Source organism: Abrus precatorius, unplaced genomic scaffold (genome assembly GCF_003935025.1).
Source record: "Abrus precatorius isolate BTA unplaced genomic scaffold, Abrus_2018 Scaffold3, whole genome shotgun sequence".
Lineage (NCBI taxonomy): Eukaryota > Viridiplantae > Streptophyta > Magnoliopsida > Fabales > Fabaceae > Abrus > Abrus precatorius.
In genome coordinates this window covers 4,095,743-4,110,968 of record NW_020874373.1, presented here as the reverse complement: position 1 = coordinate 4,110,968, position 15,226 = coordinate 4,095,743, and the positions used below count along the sequence as shown (strand labels likewise).

Sequence of the window (15,226 nt, the reverse complement as noted above, 5' to 3'; positions counted from 1 at the left end):
TCATCTTGGCTGCTGCATGTGATTGGGATTTTCTTTATTTTTTTGCTTCTATGCTCCGTTTTCTGTGCTACTGCTGTTTGCTCCCATTAGATAAAATGGCTTCAAGTAGTAGTTAAGCTCCTCCCTCCAAGTCATTAATGAAGAATGCACCAGGAAACAAAAGTGATGTAACATGGCAACAGGGGATTGCAATTGAAGGTACAAGAAAAATTCAAAGCAAATATTGTCAAAAAACTATAAGCGGAAGTGCTTATCGATGGAAGTATCACTTGGCTCAAACAGCCAAAGATGTTGGAGCATGCAAATCTGTTCCGGATGAGGTAAAAAATCAAATGTGGAATTTACTTGTAAGCATGCAAGAAAATTTGAATAAAAAAATCAAATTCCTTTGTTGAGAGAGAGACTTTAGATACAAGTGATGGAAGCAAAAGAAAATCAAGAATGAGGTAACTGGAGGAGGAAATATTTTTAGGAAAAGGACCACTCAAGTAACAATCAACAACATATTCAATAAAACTAGAAGAGAGGAGGCTTGCCAAGCTATTGGAAGGTTTTTTTTTATAATAATGCCATATCATTCAATGTGGCAAGAAGTGATGAATTTTCTGTTATGTATGATTTAATTGCTAGCCATGATCCTGGATTTAAATCACCAAGCTATCATGAAATTGGAGTAAAGTACTTGAAAAAAGAAATAGAGTTAACAAAGGAGATATTAGAAGAACATAGAGCTGAATGAAATTTTGTTGGATGCACATTAATGGCTGATGGGTGGACTGATAAGAGGAGGAGAACAATATTAAACTTCTTGGTGAATAGTCTTAAAGGAACTATTTTTTTGAAGTCTATTGATGCATCTCATATAGAAAAAATAGCTGATAAAATATTTAAAATGATTGATCATGTTGTTGAAGAAATTGGTGAGAAAAATGTAATCCAAGTTATGACTGACAATGCAGCAAATTATAAAGCTGCAGGGGAGATGTTGATGCAAAAAAGAAAACACTTGTAGTGGACCCCTTGTGCAGCACATTGTATTGATTTGATGTTAGAGGACTTTGAAAAAAAGATACAGATTCATGAAGAGACAATTCCAAAAGGTAAGAAAATTATAAAGCTACAGGGGAGATGTTGATGCAAAAAAGAAAACACTTGTATTAGACCCCTTGTACAGCACATTGTATTGATTTGATGTTGGAAGACTTTGAGAAGAAGATATTGATTCATGAAGAGACAATTCCAAAAGGTAGAAAAATTACAACCTACATCTATTCAAGGACAGGTCTTATTTCTCTATTGCAACATTTCACCAAAGGCAAAGATTTGATAAGGCCAGAAATTACTCTTTTTGCTACATCTTATTTGACTCTAAGGTGCCTTCAAGAAAATAGAGTTGCTTTGATAAGAATGTTCACATCCAATGAATGGAAATCTTCTAAGTTGGCTAAGACAAAGGATGGGAGAGCTATAGAAGAATTGATTTTGGATAAAGAGTTTTGGAAGAATATAATCACTTGTTTGAAAGCAACATTTCCTCTTATCAAAGTTCTTCAAATGGTTGATTCAAATGAGGAAACTATGAGCTTTATTTATGAAACAATGGATCAAGCTAAAGAGAATATTCAAATTGCTTTCAATGGTGTTTAAGAAAAAGTAACTAACTATAACTACTATCAAATTAAATTAATCTCTATTTTGTGATCTATGTTATATTGTATATTGAATCTTTGTTGTTTACTCTTTATCAGTTATGTACCTATATGGAACATCATAGATGAAAGATGGGATAAACATCTCCATAGGCCTTTACATGCTGCAGACTATTTTCTTAATCGTAGGATGCAATATAGTCCTAAATTTAAGGCTGATCTTGAAGTTAAGCGTGAACTATATGATTGTTTGACAAGGATGATACTTGATCAAGATGAACAATGTAAAATTGATTGTCAACTTGATTCATTTAGAAAGCGAGCTGGTAATTTTGGTAGCCACTTGGTTAGAAATACTGTTGATATGTGTTTGCCAACTGATTGGTAGATGTCTCATGGAGATGAGTATCTCGAGCTTCAAAAATTTGTTATTCGAATACTAAGCTTGACATAGTTCTTCTGGATGTGAACGTAACTGGAGTGCCTTTGAGATGGTAAGTAGAAATTTTTTTTTTTAATATTATGTATCAGGCTAGCCAACTATTTTTTTTTATCTTAAATTATAATTTAATATATTATTATTTGTTTAGGTGCATACTAAAAGAAGAAACCGTTTGAAACACAATACAATGAATGATGTGATATTTGTTATGGCAAATTCAAAATTAGTCAAGAAGAAGATAGTTAGGAGAGTGAAGGATCTTCACATAAATATAGATGATATTCCATCAGACAATGAGTGGATAGTAGAAAATAATGATAAAAGAAATCATGAAGATTTGAGTCTATAAGATAATTTGGAAGATGAGGACATTCAGGTTGATGCTCTTGATGAAGATGGAAACTTGGATTTGGACCAAGAATCAAATTAAGATGTTGGTATTAGTGATGTTCTTAATATAGACAATTTTGATGATAAAAAATATGATAGATCAAATGAAAATGATGAAGGAGATGACGACTTTTTTATTATCAAAATATTTTAGATATGATAAAATAGATATTTAAAGTTTAGATATTAATTTTATATTTCGTTTAAAACTTTATGTTAGACATATTCTTAATATTTATCTTTTAAAGTATTGTGATTTATATTAATGTTTTTATTTTTTTTCAATTTATACTATTTTATTTGTATATATACAATTTTGTAAGATATTATGTTGCGTGTTATAATCCTACAGTTACGATAATAAACCTACCACGTAAAATCTCAATTTTGACTATCAAGTTATAAGATTATTTGGTGTAGGCATTAGACAAAATTTCCTCGAATTTTAACATAGTCGTCTGTCGTCACAGAATCAGTAGTATAGCTCCTATACGAACAAATTACTGAGTTGATTTTCAATTTTTATTCATGCTTAGTCTAGTCTTGTTTAAGAAACCTGTTGTGGAGGTTAATTGTTTAAAAGATTGATAATCCAGGGTAACATTTAAAGAGCATTTTTGACTGAGTCGGTGATATCAATTGCACGGATTCAACGCACTTGTTGAAAAAAGGAACAGAAAGATCACGAGGTGAGAATAAAACAAGCATTCACTGGTTTCTTACATGACAGATGGATAAGAGAGATGCGAAGTTGAATGGAGGGTGGCGTTATGTTGCGTCCCGTAAAAGGACAAGTTGATTGTCAAGTCGAATTAAAAGTAGGGAAGGGTGACGAGGCAGGCATCATTTGTGGTTGTTGGGCTGTCCTCTTTCTGTGGCTCTGCTTTCTCTTTACTTCATTTCATGTCATGTCCTGTTCTGTGCCTCTTCCCCTTCCATTATTTCTTTTACTCATTTCATCTTCTTCTTCAACTGCTCTGTTGCCACACTAGTGTTCCACCCCTCCAATGAAAATAAATAAATTAAGTGTCCCTTTAATAAATTCTCATTTTTTTAGTATATACATTTTCAATTTCCTTAGGAAAAAAGGTTTGCTGACTAAAATGAAAAAATATTATTATAATAGGGCTTAATTTTATTTTTATTTTTATTTCTGGTGGTGGTTTTTGTGGTTTAATTTGAGAGATATTCATTTAATAACGGAAAGGAGGAATGGAAGGAAGAAAGATGGGTGAGAAAGAGAAGAACGCGTTCACAGAACTAACCGACGACATAATTCTGAACATCTTCTTCAACCTCGAAGACGATCCTCGCCACTGGGGTCGCCTTGCCTGCGTCTGCACCAAATTCTCCTCTCTCATTCGCGACTTCTGTTGGAAGAGAAGGTCGTCACGCACCATCCCCTCCGATCTCCTCTCCACCGACGATCCCTCCATCCACAAACTCTCCTTCTGCTGCCCCGGCCTCCTCCACGCCGGCCTCCTCTTAGACACCTCCGATTTCGGCCTCGAACGCGACCTCGGCCCCGACCAATCCCTCACCCCTTCCCCTTCACCCTCTATCCATCTTCCTCCTCCCCCTCCCCCTCACGATTCCTCTTCCTGTTGGTCCCTCTTCGACGACCTTTACTACGACACTCTCTACGACGCCACCGAATCTCACGAACCTCCGCCATTCCCTGAGGCGGTTAGCGCGGGCGCTGCGGTTAGCGCAGGCGTTGCAGTTAGCGCGTGCAAAAAACGCAAGGTTTCCCGGTCGTGGAGGTCCCACTTGGCTTCGGGGACTTGGAGCTTGAGCCGCGAGCAAGGCAGCAAGCTCCTGGCGAGGCAGTTCCGCGACGACTGTTTGTACGTTTGCGATTGGCCTGGTTGCGTTCACAAGGAGGAGAAGCGCAAGTACCGTCTCTTCCGTGGGGTTTTCAAAAACTTCAAACGCACGCGCGTTTGGAGAACTATTCATGACGCCAACCGCAAGAAGCTCGATCTGCCTTGCGCCTTTTGTTCCTCTATGTTCACTTGGGATCTTCACTCTGCTTTCTGCTTGAGACGCGGTTTTGGCTTCCACGACGATGGTGAACCTGTTGTTCGTGCTTTTGTTTGCGAAAACGGACACGTTTCTGGTGCTTGGACCGATGTCCCCATGTACTCTTGATTTCAATTCCCCTCTGGTATGAAATCTCTACCATTTTCTTCGTTTTTAATCTGCCATTTTTCATTTGTTTCCCTATTTATTAATACACTATTCAATTTGAAATGCATATTTGACGTGTGTGATGGATGCCAATTGTTTGATGAACGAAGACTTATTAGCTACCTCATCGTAAACCAGAGCACCCCAGGAATTGATCCATTTCACTCAATTTTTGTTCATCATTTGTGGGTCCGTATACAATATATAGTATAGCTACTCGTGAGTCCAAGAATGTGAGGCTTTGTCATAGCCACCGTAAAATTTCTCATTCTTTTTTACACTTTCATTAATTTTCCATCACATCTTTATTGAGATAATCTTTATATTGTTATTTATTTTGTTGAACCTTATTTTAGTTAAACTTGCATCACTATTATTGTCGTAGCTATGTCACTACTGCGAAGAATCAAACGTGTCCAGAACTTACAGATAAACATAACAAAAATAATTTCCCAATTCCTAAAATACTTTGAACTTAGAGTATCATTCACACTGCACAGGAGTGCTTTCTATTTTATGCACCCCACACTTCGTGTCGTGCTTCCATTTTCTGGTCCGTAATTGGGTATACACAATGAATACCGTTGCTTTTTTTCCTTTCATGGTTTAACGTGTCTCATTTTATGCCATTCTTCACTGATTCGATACATTGCATGGGTGCATTATACAAACATTTTCATTATATAAACTACTAAAAATTGAGACACTGTATGTGATGTTATTTTTATTTTTGACTTCCTTTTAATTATTTCTGTTTATTTCAAAACACACCGTTAAAACAAAGAAACACCCAAGGGTGCCTACTCCGGGATGTTGCTTAGAAAAGCACAGTCGTATTGTTTACGAACACAAGGGTTATGCGCCATTATAAGTAGATGATCATACGGAATTGATCGTACAATTAAAATATGAAATTATGAATGAGTTTTTTTATTATTAATTTTATAAAATTACAAAATAATTAATAATTAAAAAACTTTTCAATTCTTAACAAATTACTCGAATGTTACTATTGTTTTTATATTAAAGAATTGAAAGGCACTGAACCAAAAAGTAAAAGATGTCTCTCCCGTGTCCTTTTTTATTTGTATAAACTAAATTTTCACTCTTCAAAAATGTAGAATTGCGCTGCTTTTTCTTTTATATTTTAAAATTAAATTCACCTTTTCAACAGTTGAATTGGATTATTTTAGTTTAATCCATTTTTTGAACGAATCTCTCAAATGTATTTTTCCCTTTTTTTCCTACTTTTATTGTCATCACAAATCAATTTTAAAAATAATTGTAAGGCTTTAGATAAAATGGAACTTTAAACACTTGATAATATTGATGTGAAAATTTGCCCAAACACCTTCATTTCATCTTTTGATACACCTTGGTTAATTATAAGGCTCGAAAGAACTGGAATCTGCCGATGATACCCAAATAGTAAAAAGAGAAAATAATATATATCTATAAGCGTTGTCTCTAATAAAATAGGTTAATTTTAGGTGTATATTATAAATTCTGTATGCAAACAATAAATAAATGAATTTTAAATTATAATTTAAAGCCTAAATATTTTGAGAAATATCTTGCACAGCTCAATAATTGAAAATAACATTTTGAACTAACTTCAATATTAACAAAATCTTGGTGAACACGTCATGGAATTTAACTATAAACTGTTAGTTTCTACAAAATTACAAAATGCATCGACCCCCGAAAACTGCAACCTTAAAGATTGAATAACCAATTTATAAATCCAGAACTTAATCGAGAGAAAGCTAAGTTTGGGACCGGAATTTCTTTTACTTGGCTGTCGTAGTCTTGTAGACGTTATGTGGAGATTGAATAAAATTAAAAATGGTTAAATAAAATCTAGAAATTGAAGGATAAGCTATAATCAGGATTGAATAAGATTTAATTGCTGAATTAAACTACATGACCAATTAAGCCACTAAAATTAAAGTAATGTTAAAAGACTTGAATAATTTAAACGAGAACATGAGTCTAAATTTCATTACTACTATTGTATCCAAGAAAGAAAGAAAGAAAAAGCTCCAACACCAATTGTCAATTGAGAGTCAATGGGATGCGACCGAATCGCAACTTTCCCGAGTCATATGCATAGAACAGACACATTCATATGAATTGCTTATGAATAAACCAAGTCCCACAAGGAGGATGGGATGAGAAAAGTACTGTGCTTACATTACATTTATATGCATAGAACAGACATTTACATGAATCGCAACACCAATTGTCGGTTTTATTTTTTAAAATAAGAAAGTGAAATGAAGCTTACCATAAAGTTGATCATCATAACATGTTACAAACAATGCTATATATGAATTTTTTAGAACATTTATTTTCCCTTTAGCTAAAAAGATTTATGTTCATAGCCGTAATCTCAGCGAACGAGATCAGTGTTTGGTTTTTGGCTTCTTCACGATCATCACAGTGCAATTAGCATGATGAGCACAGTAGTCACTTACACTACCTAAAACCGCCCTGCAAATAAAGGTAGTGTCAAAGCAAAGCTGAATTAAAGATTTTGAAGTGAAAAGCTACCTTTCAAAAACAATGCAAGTAGTACGTTGCGTCTTCTACTACTACAACAGCCAAAATAGCTAGCGTGATAAAGCATAAAGAGTTACCATGAACCAAAGTGACAATGATTGTACATAACTGGTAAAGATGAGCCCAAAAACTGCATGTGCTAACTATTAAGCACAAACACACAAACCATACCAAAACCAAAATTGCCAAGCTGGCTTATACAGTAAAAAACAAACAAACAAAAGCAGTAGCTTTGGGGCTGCCTATACTTTCCATGGATTTGTGTGGCAGATAATTGCTTACTCTTGTTCTTGGCAACTTTAGTTGGAGATAATGTTGGTTCATAGAGAATGTTAGAACACAATTTCACCAACTTAAAAAAAATATTTATCAAAATCCTATATGACCTACACATTACAAAGCGATAATCGATAAATTGATAACTAGGATCAGAATGAACCTGTACCTTTTTAAAGCCCCATAACCATGACTACCCACAACCAATATTGAAGCATGGTGTTTTTCCACAGCATCACAAAGAACATTTCTAGGATCACCTTCCACCACTTCCACTGTTACGTCATTTACCTGATAAGAAAAACGTCATTGGATATTAATATGCGCACACAGCCTCACACAAGCATATATATAGAATGTTAATGCTCTGAGATGTCATAAATGAAGTAAAATGATACAGCATTATATTTATCTGTATTTTTCGTTTCCTTTTACCTCAAACTGGGAAAAAAACGAAGGGAAATCACAATAATTTAAACGCCACATTTTCTTAGAAAGATGCACTACTCAGCAATTTTCAGTACTTTCTCTTCTCCCTCAAAGAAGGAGAAGCCTGCATGGAATCAATCACTGAAATTAACGCTACTTGTCCCTGGTTTTAGAATTAGGATGTGGTAGATCTTGATAATCATATTAGCTTATTTCATTAAACATATGAAGACCAAAGCTAGTAGAGAGGTAGTGTACTTCTTTCCACTACCCTGCAGTTCTGAGCGTGATGCATCATTGTTAAATTCAAATCATGTTCAACCTATTACATGTATAACTAGAACAGCATAGTCCTAATACATCTTGTTGACACCATAGTGGGTCCAGTGCATGTTCCACATGGAGCACAATGAAGATTGTTAGCTTGGGAAAACTGTGAGTGGTGCGTATCATAAGCCAGAGCCAGAGGATATGGTAAGACACAGAAAGCACAGCATAAACAGATCAAGGCCAAAATTTTGGGCCAAAGACTATTGATCAACTACAAAGTATCATCACTGATCACCTTAAGTCCTTAACTATCGACATGTTGTCAACGAAATAAGACCTTCCTATTCTTGTTCCTATAAGAAATTACACACCTTAAGGTGGTTTTTTTTTTTTCCTCTCTTATTAGCTCAATTCATGGACGGGATGAAGATCACAGAAACTATAACGAATGGTTAGTTTGGTTCTTAGGTAGTGTTTTGCTGTTTTCAAATGAATTACATGGACTCGGGGAGGGGGGGGGGGTGTTAAAAAGTTACTTTTCGAGTCCAATGAAGAAATGAAGTGAAAATGTATGAGTTTTTTAAAATAAGGAAACTTGGAAATTATAAACCATGAGCATTGCATAAATAGTTTTTTAAAATATTATTTAAGGATATATGATAAAAAATTAATAAATCATAAATATTGATAGAATAAAATTATAACATTTAACACTATCCCTATATTAAATTTTATGATGTTTTATAAGAATATTTTTTAAAAATAGCATACGGATTTCTTCTTGCAGAGTTCTTTGGCTTGTTCAACAACTTTGGTAGCTGTTCTCCTCAAATCCGCATCGACAACAGGCAAGACCTCAGCGGCTCCTACGAAACAACGTCACAAAATGAACAACAAAAATCATAAATTGATAAAAACAATGAAAAGGAAGAGTTACATACCAGGGCCAACGAAGCCAACAGAAGAGGCAACAGAGGGCTTAGCATAAACAAGAACAAGCTTGAAGATAGGATTGGGTACGGGCGAGACCAGGTGATCAAGCGTCCATTCAAGAGCGTTCGTGCTGAAATCACTGTCGTCGATTCCAACAACCATAACTTGCTTTTCTGCGGCCATGGAATTGGAGTTGCAACTTGCAATCACAAGATCTTAGATTACAAAGATTCTGTGTCTCCTCAACGCTATTAGCATCTGGCCTTGTGCTACTTGTTTCCAATATTTATATTTATTATTATTCCAAGCGTTTAATTGAAGCGCGAACCTATGCAAGAATTTGAATCGGGTTCGTCCATGAAAACAGCCTCCTACTATTCGGGATTCTGTTCTATCTCGTTCGTTCTACCCTTTTCATTGTCACATATATCCATTAATCATCATTCTCAGAAGCTCTAATTCTTTCTGCTTTCCACTCCTCTTTTTCGTCCCAAGAAAGATTTTGGCAGGACACAAAAATATCCAAGGTATATTTTATATTCCCGTTAGCATTATTTGTTTTTGAAGGATTTAAAATAAAATAACAAATCATAATAATTTATTTGATCATTTTAATTTAAATATTATGATACCTCTTAATTTTGAGTTCCAGGATTAGTTATTATATTTATATTAAATATTTAGAATAAAAAATTCCCGCATATTTATAATATATTTTTTATTAATTGACAGTTATAGGATGTTGAAAAATTAAACTCATTATATCATTTATTATTTTTTGAAGAAAAAACACTTTACAGCTCTTTTATTTTTCTGGAGAATCTTTCATTCTATTATTTTGTTAAGAAGTGTTTGAAAATTAAATTTTGGAAATAAAGACAGGAATAGTCTGGAATTTCGGGTTCTAAGGACAATGCTTGAATAAACACAACATTGATTAGGAGATATCCCATATATATAAAGTACCAGTGTTTTATAAATATAAGCAAAATATTATTATTTTTAAATACATAAGATAAACATTTGAAATAAGATTAATTTAGTGATGATTTGTAAACATCTCACTCTGATTAATGTTGATCGAAGAAGTTTAAATATTGATTAAATTTTTTTTAAAGAAATGTAAAACAAAATATAAAAGAAAACCCGATGATCTTATCCTTACGTCCCACTTGGAAGAATAAAAAGTATTTATAATGTAAGAGGGAATTTATCATCTGTTAGGTAAAAAGAAGAAGAAAAGACACCACTATAAGTATCTAAAACCGTGGTATAGTGGTATGCTTTGATAAATTTATTAATAAATATTTGTAAAAATTATAAATAAAATAAATTTATTTAGTGATAACACGACAAGGTGAGGCACTAGCCCAACGAAGACGACGAATTGGATGTATTTACTTCTTCAACTAATAATCATAAGGCCCAACTTTTGATTTCTCTAAATATTTCCCTTTTACTGCATACCACTATCAACAAAATATGTTTTAATAAAAATTCTTTTTGAAAGGGATCGTTTGAATATACAATATATGAATTGAACCCTTAAACTTCTTTATCTAACTCTTAACTCTGTATTATTCTTATGTGTGGATATCTAACCTATGCATTAAATAAGAAAAAATATTCAGAAAAACAATTTATTTATGCCAAGGGGGGGCTTAAATAATCATAAACAAAGCAAATCAACAGCATGTTTTTTGACTGAGTAAAGCATGTTGCTTTCCTAGGTGGGTTGTTGTAGTTGCTGCTTCAAATACGTATCAGAAGGATTACATCCACCGATTGTTAATATACTAATGGAATAATTTATGGTGATGTAAGAGAAGAAGATAATACATAATAATAATTACCCTCTCTGTTGATGATTTTTTGTTTTTAAAGCATGTATTCTTTAAATAATAAGGTCACCCTACTTAGGCACATTCAACGTTAAACATGGACATTTTTTTCTAACAAAGATTTAAACCGTAATTCACTACTCTATAAATTGGATACTCTTATTCTTAATGTAATATTTATGTTGATTCGGTGCACTTACCATGTGTAAAAAGTGACCAACATTACATAATTTGTTTATTTTGTTACCCAAATGTTATTGATTCTTTGTAGACACCACTGTCAATCTTCCACACAAATTCTTAATCCCAAAAATCTTGTCATTTTAACATCTTTTAATTTCCCATCAAATTTATTGGAAAAAACTATCTTGCTTGTATATGTAAATCACCTTTTTCTTTGTTGGTCATAATATTATTACCTATGTCTACGATTAATAATGCATGGTGAGGAAATTCCACTCAACCCATGACACTGTTATTGGTGCGTCTAAACATTTTTTATTTGCTGCCTCTATGAAATGAATTGCTCGACAACTATTAGTGATCCTTCCACTTACTGTCCCTAAACAGTCAAAAGATAATAATTTATCCATTTTGGTATTCTGAATAAAATAAAAGGACCACAACCACGGCCATCCATTTAAAGGGTCATTAAATAATAAGATTATATAGTTTGATCACTTGTAATGTGTGTGGAGTATAAAATATAGGTCAGTGTAGGTAAAGATACCAGCTTTTGGGACCTAAAATAAAACTATTATGGCACCTTCTTCATCAATAAATGTAGATGCATTCAATTGAGGGCCACCATCAAGATTTTTCTGTGTGCTCTGTGTATGGATTCACACAAGTCAATTTGAGTGCCAACACATATATGATTAAAGAAAAATACAAATGCTTCATTGCGCTGGAGATAGTTTAGCCACCTCACTAAGTGAAAAAGTTTAAAACCAAAGTTATGATAATTAGCAAAACACTAGCAAATGGATTAGATCATATTAATCTATTACTGTATTTCGTGGTTAATATTCCTTTAGCTGCTTTGAAATGTACTACAGAGAAAAGACCTAATCTCAATGGAAATATTATATTATAAACTAGATTAACTTTAACTATATTGATTATATATTCTATTTAGTCATTTGACTTTTTTATTTCAATCTAACTCTATAACTTTTAAATATTTATTTATTATGTTTAACTATATCAATTAGATAGGAGGAAGAGAAAAAAGAAACAATGATGATAATGTGAACATTAATAATTAAAAGAAAAGGACAAAAATAACAATTATCATAGTTAAATATAACTATTAAAAAATTAACTTATTTTATTAACATTTAAAAATGTAAAGACAAAAAATAAAGATAACAGGGAAAAAAAACCAACATAGTTGCAATAAAAATACTAATTTTGCCTTATAAAAACAAACCTTTCCTCAGATTGTCAAACATTTTAAGCAAGAGATTTCAGAGGGAAGATTATTTCTTTGGTTGATCACATGAACCCCATGATAACTCGGCAAGATTTCATGGTAGACTCATTAAACGGAAGCTAGCTGGATATCTTTTCTATCAATATAGCATGCTTTTGCTTGTGAGCATACAACCACAAACATCGATGATTCATATTTGAGCATACGTTTGATATAAGAACAAGAGAGATGTTAAAAATCAATTGTTTATACACTTTTAAAAATTACAAAAACATATAATAATTTACAACTAAGAATAAATTAAAAGGTGTGTGTTAAAGATTGAACAGATAAGATTTGTCTAAAGAAAAATGAATCGCATTAATTGCAAAATTGGTAACCTTGATGGAGAGGAGGCCATGGGCACTTTAGGGGACCACTTCTGGTTTCGTGGACGCAACGTTAACAGAGCAAAGCGCGTTAGACACCAAAAGTTTAGGCCAAGAGAGCCTTTGAATTTAGACGCACTGTTTATATTTTGGTGGTGTAGTTGTTGCTTATGAAAGGGTGCGCTTTATTGCTAAGATTTCTCGTAACCAAACCCAGAAACAGTACACGATGATTCGTATCTATCACTTCATGTTCATGACATTTTCATGTTTGTGCCCATAATCAACCCAACTACATTACGCACTAAATCAATGCGTTCACTTAGTTTTAATTAATACTGTGATTTTTTTTATTAACTATATAATTAATTTTGAACTTGATTTGGATTATTTTTTTAAAGTATGTTAGTGTTTATATTTTTAAAATGATTTATATTAATTGTTCTAAACTTACAGAAATTAATTTTTAAATTTTCTCTAAGTCAATTAGAGAATCATTAATTTAAAGAATATATTAAATTATCAACCAATTGTATGGTGTTTGGTTTTTCTTTTGATAAATACTGTGCGCTTGCTTTTGTGGATGTATATGACTGTTTGGGTACATAAAGTAGTCAGCTACCCATCAATATTTTTTATATAACTGTTTTATTAAATTTATCATTTTATTATTTATTAATAAGATTTTTAGTCTTTAATTATTTAATCAATACAAATATTTTATATAAATAAATAATATTGAACAATTAATAATATTTATATGACATTTTTATGATATTATTTCGTCGCATGAGAAAATATCAGTGTGATAAAAGGAAATTAAAATAAGTTAAGTAATTTAATAAAATAAAATAAAAGTAAAGTAAATTTATATTTATTTTTCTAAATGGCATGACTGCTTTTATTTACACGTCGCAAAGTAAGCCTGGTACCTGACGTTATCAATACTTTAAATGATCCCAATTTATCGTTTTCAAAATCTCATCCAAACGTATCATTGCGCAACACCACGATATAAATATAATATTTAATTTAAATTTTTTTTTGCTAATATATTTAATTTATTTTTATTTGTTAAATTACTAATAAATTAATCATAGTATTTATTGTAAAACTCTTATAAGTATTTATTTTTAACAATTAATAAATTATAATACTAATTTTTATATTAAAAATCAATAAATAATATTTTTTATTAAAATTTATAATATTTATTAATATCAATGAATTAAATTATATTATACTTTATAATTTGTTAACATATAATTATTTTGTCAGAAAACGTAAGTATGTGATCGGTTAAGATTGTTTTCTTAAATAATTATTTATTTTAAAAATTAAAATTCAATAAAAATATACTTTAAAATATAAACATGTATTTTGGTTCAAATGAGGAATTATGAATTTTTAAAAAATGTTAACAGCCAATTTTCAACTTAGAAAATATATCTAAAATTTTTAATAATGTACTTAATTATTCTATTTTTATAATTTTTTATTTGACAACTATTTCATTCAAATTGTCATTACTTTTATGATATTTTATAAATTTCTTCACACACTAATTACTTTTATGTAAATATAATTTTATAATTAAAAAATATTTTTCTTATCATAATATTTCATAAATTATGAATAGCCACTATAAGAAATATGTTATTGAGAGTTCATTTATTAGTAGAAATTAGCAATACTTGTCAATAAAATATGTAGAAAATAACATTTAGATGCAGTTTTAATAATCGCTGCAAAAAATACAGGATTTAATGATGATTTTTTGCAATCACCACAAAAACTGCAAAATTTAGCGGTAGTTTTACGCAACAGTCACAAAATTTGTGAGATTTAGTGGCAATTTTTTACAACTGTCACGAAAAATATAGAATTTAGTGGTAATTTTACGTAACTGAAAAAAAAAATGCAAGATTTAGCGGCAATTTTGCATAACCGCCATAAAAAATGCAGGATTTAGCAATGTTTTTATATAACCGTTGAAAAAAAAAGAAGAGAGATTTAACGTCGATTTGCAATAACAAAATATAAGAAACACCACTCTACTTCTATATCACTCACTCAAAGCTATCCCTTCACCTCTATCTTGGCCTCATTAAGTTTTATCACTAGCCTCCTCTCTACCACTACTACCACTGTCACCATTGCTATCATTACTACTACTACCAAAGTATCTTATCCAACTATGACAACATGATATTAAAAAATAACTCTCTTTTAACGACTATACACTATAAATTATATAACATATATGTTGTGCGTTAAAAAATAAATAGAATGTAAATTCAAAGAATAAAATAAAGAAATAAGTAGAAGATAAGGACCGAAAAAAAATGTGAAACTAAATTTTAAAATAGAACATTCTTGCCGTGCAGTCTGATTTTTGAATTTTAAATTTTAACAATAGTTCAAAACTATTACTAAATAAC

The 15,226-nt window shown here is 31.7% G+C and overlaps 2 protein-coding genes and 1 pseudogene across 3 annotated transcripts; 2 read left to right on the top strand and 1 right to left on the bottom strand.

The window, feature by feature from the left end:
• Window positions 1–137: 137 nt before the first annotated feature.
• Window positions 138–2,440, top strand: LOC113861003 (annotated as a pseudogene).
• A 978-nt stretch (window positions 2,441–3,418) lies between these two features.
• Window positions 3,419–5,379, top strand: LOC113861346 (phytochrome A-associated F-box protein-like). 2 transcript variants are annotated; one of them, XM_027494109.1, is made up of 2 exons: window positions 3,419–4,648; window positions 4,782–5,379. In XM_027494109.1, the coding sequence occupies exon 1, from the start codon at window positions 3,694–3,696 to the stop codon at window positions 4,630–4,632; it is 939 nt and encodes a 312-aa protein (XP_027349910.1). In that variant the 5' UTR covers window positions 3,419–3,693; the 3' UTR covers window positions 4,633–4,648; window positions 4,782–5,379. The 2 variants fall into 2 exon arrangements, with proteins under 2 accessions (XP_027349910.1, XP_027349909.1); XM_027494108.1 differs by having other exon boundaries at window positions 3,656–4,648; window positions 4,748–4,919.
• Window positions 5,380–6,704: 1,325 nt separating this feature from the next.
• LOC113861347 (universal stress protein PHOS32-like) lies at window positions 6,705–9,647 on the bottom strand. The gene is made up of 4 exons (XM_027494110.1): window positions 9,150–9,647; window positions 8,980–9,074; window positions 7,679–7,800; window positions 6,705–7,164 (listed from the first exon to the last, which is right to left on the bottom strand). Exons 1-4 carry the CDS (start codon window positions 9,322–9,324, stop codon window positions 7,077–7,079), a joined length of 480 nt encoding a protein of 159 aa, XP_027349911.1. The 5' UTR covers window positions 9,325–9,647; the 3' UTR covers window positions 6,705–7,076.
• Window positions 9,648–15,226: the final 5,579 nt, after the last annotated feature.

Bases quoted from the DNA above. Each gene is read 5' to 3' on its own strand.
- LOC113861346 (XM_027494109.1), top strand. From the start codon at position 3,694: ATGGAAGGAAGAAAGATGGGTGAGAAAGAGAAGAACGCGTTCACAGAA.
- LOC113861347 (XM_027494110.1), bottom strand. From the start codon at position 9,324: ATGGCCGCAGAAAAGCAAGTTATGGTTGTTGGAATCGACGACAGTGAT. The intron at 7,801-8,979 runs GTATGCTATTTT...TTTTCTTATCAG, and splicing joins AACTCTGCAAGAAGAAATCC to GTAAATGACGTAACAGTGGA. The intron at 7,165-7,678 runs GTACAGGTTCAT...CTTTATTTGCAG, and splicing joins GGTTATGGGGCTTTAAAAAG to GGCGGTTTTAGGTAGTGTAA.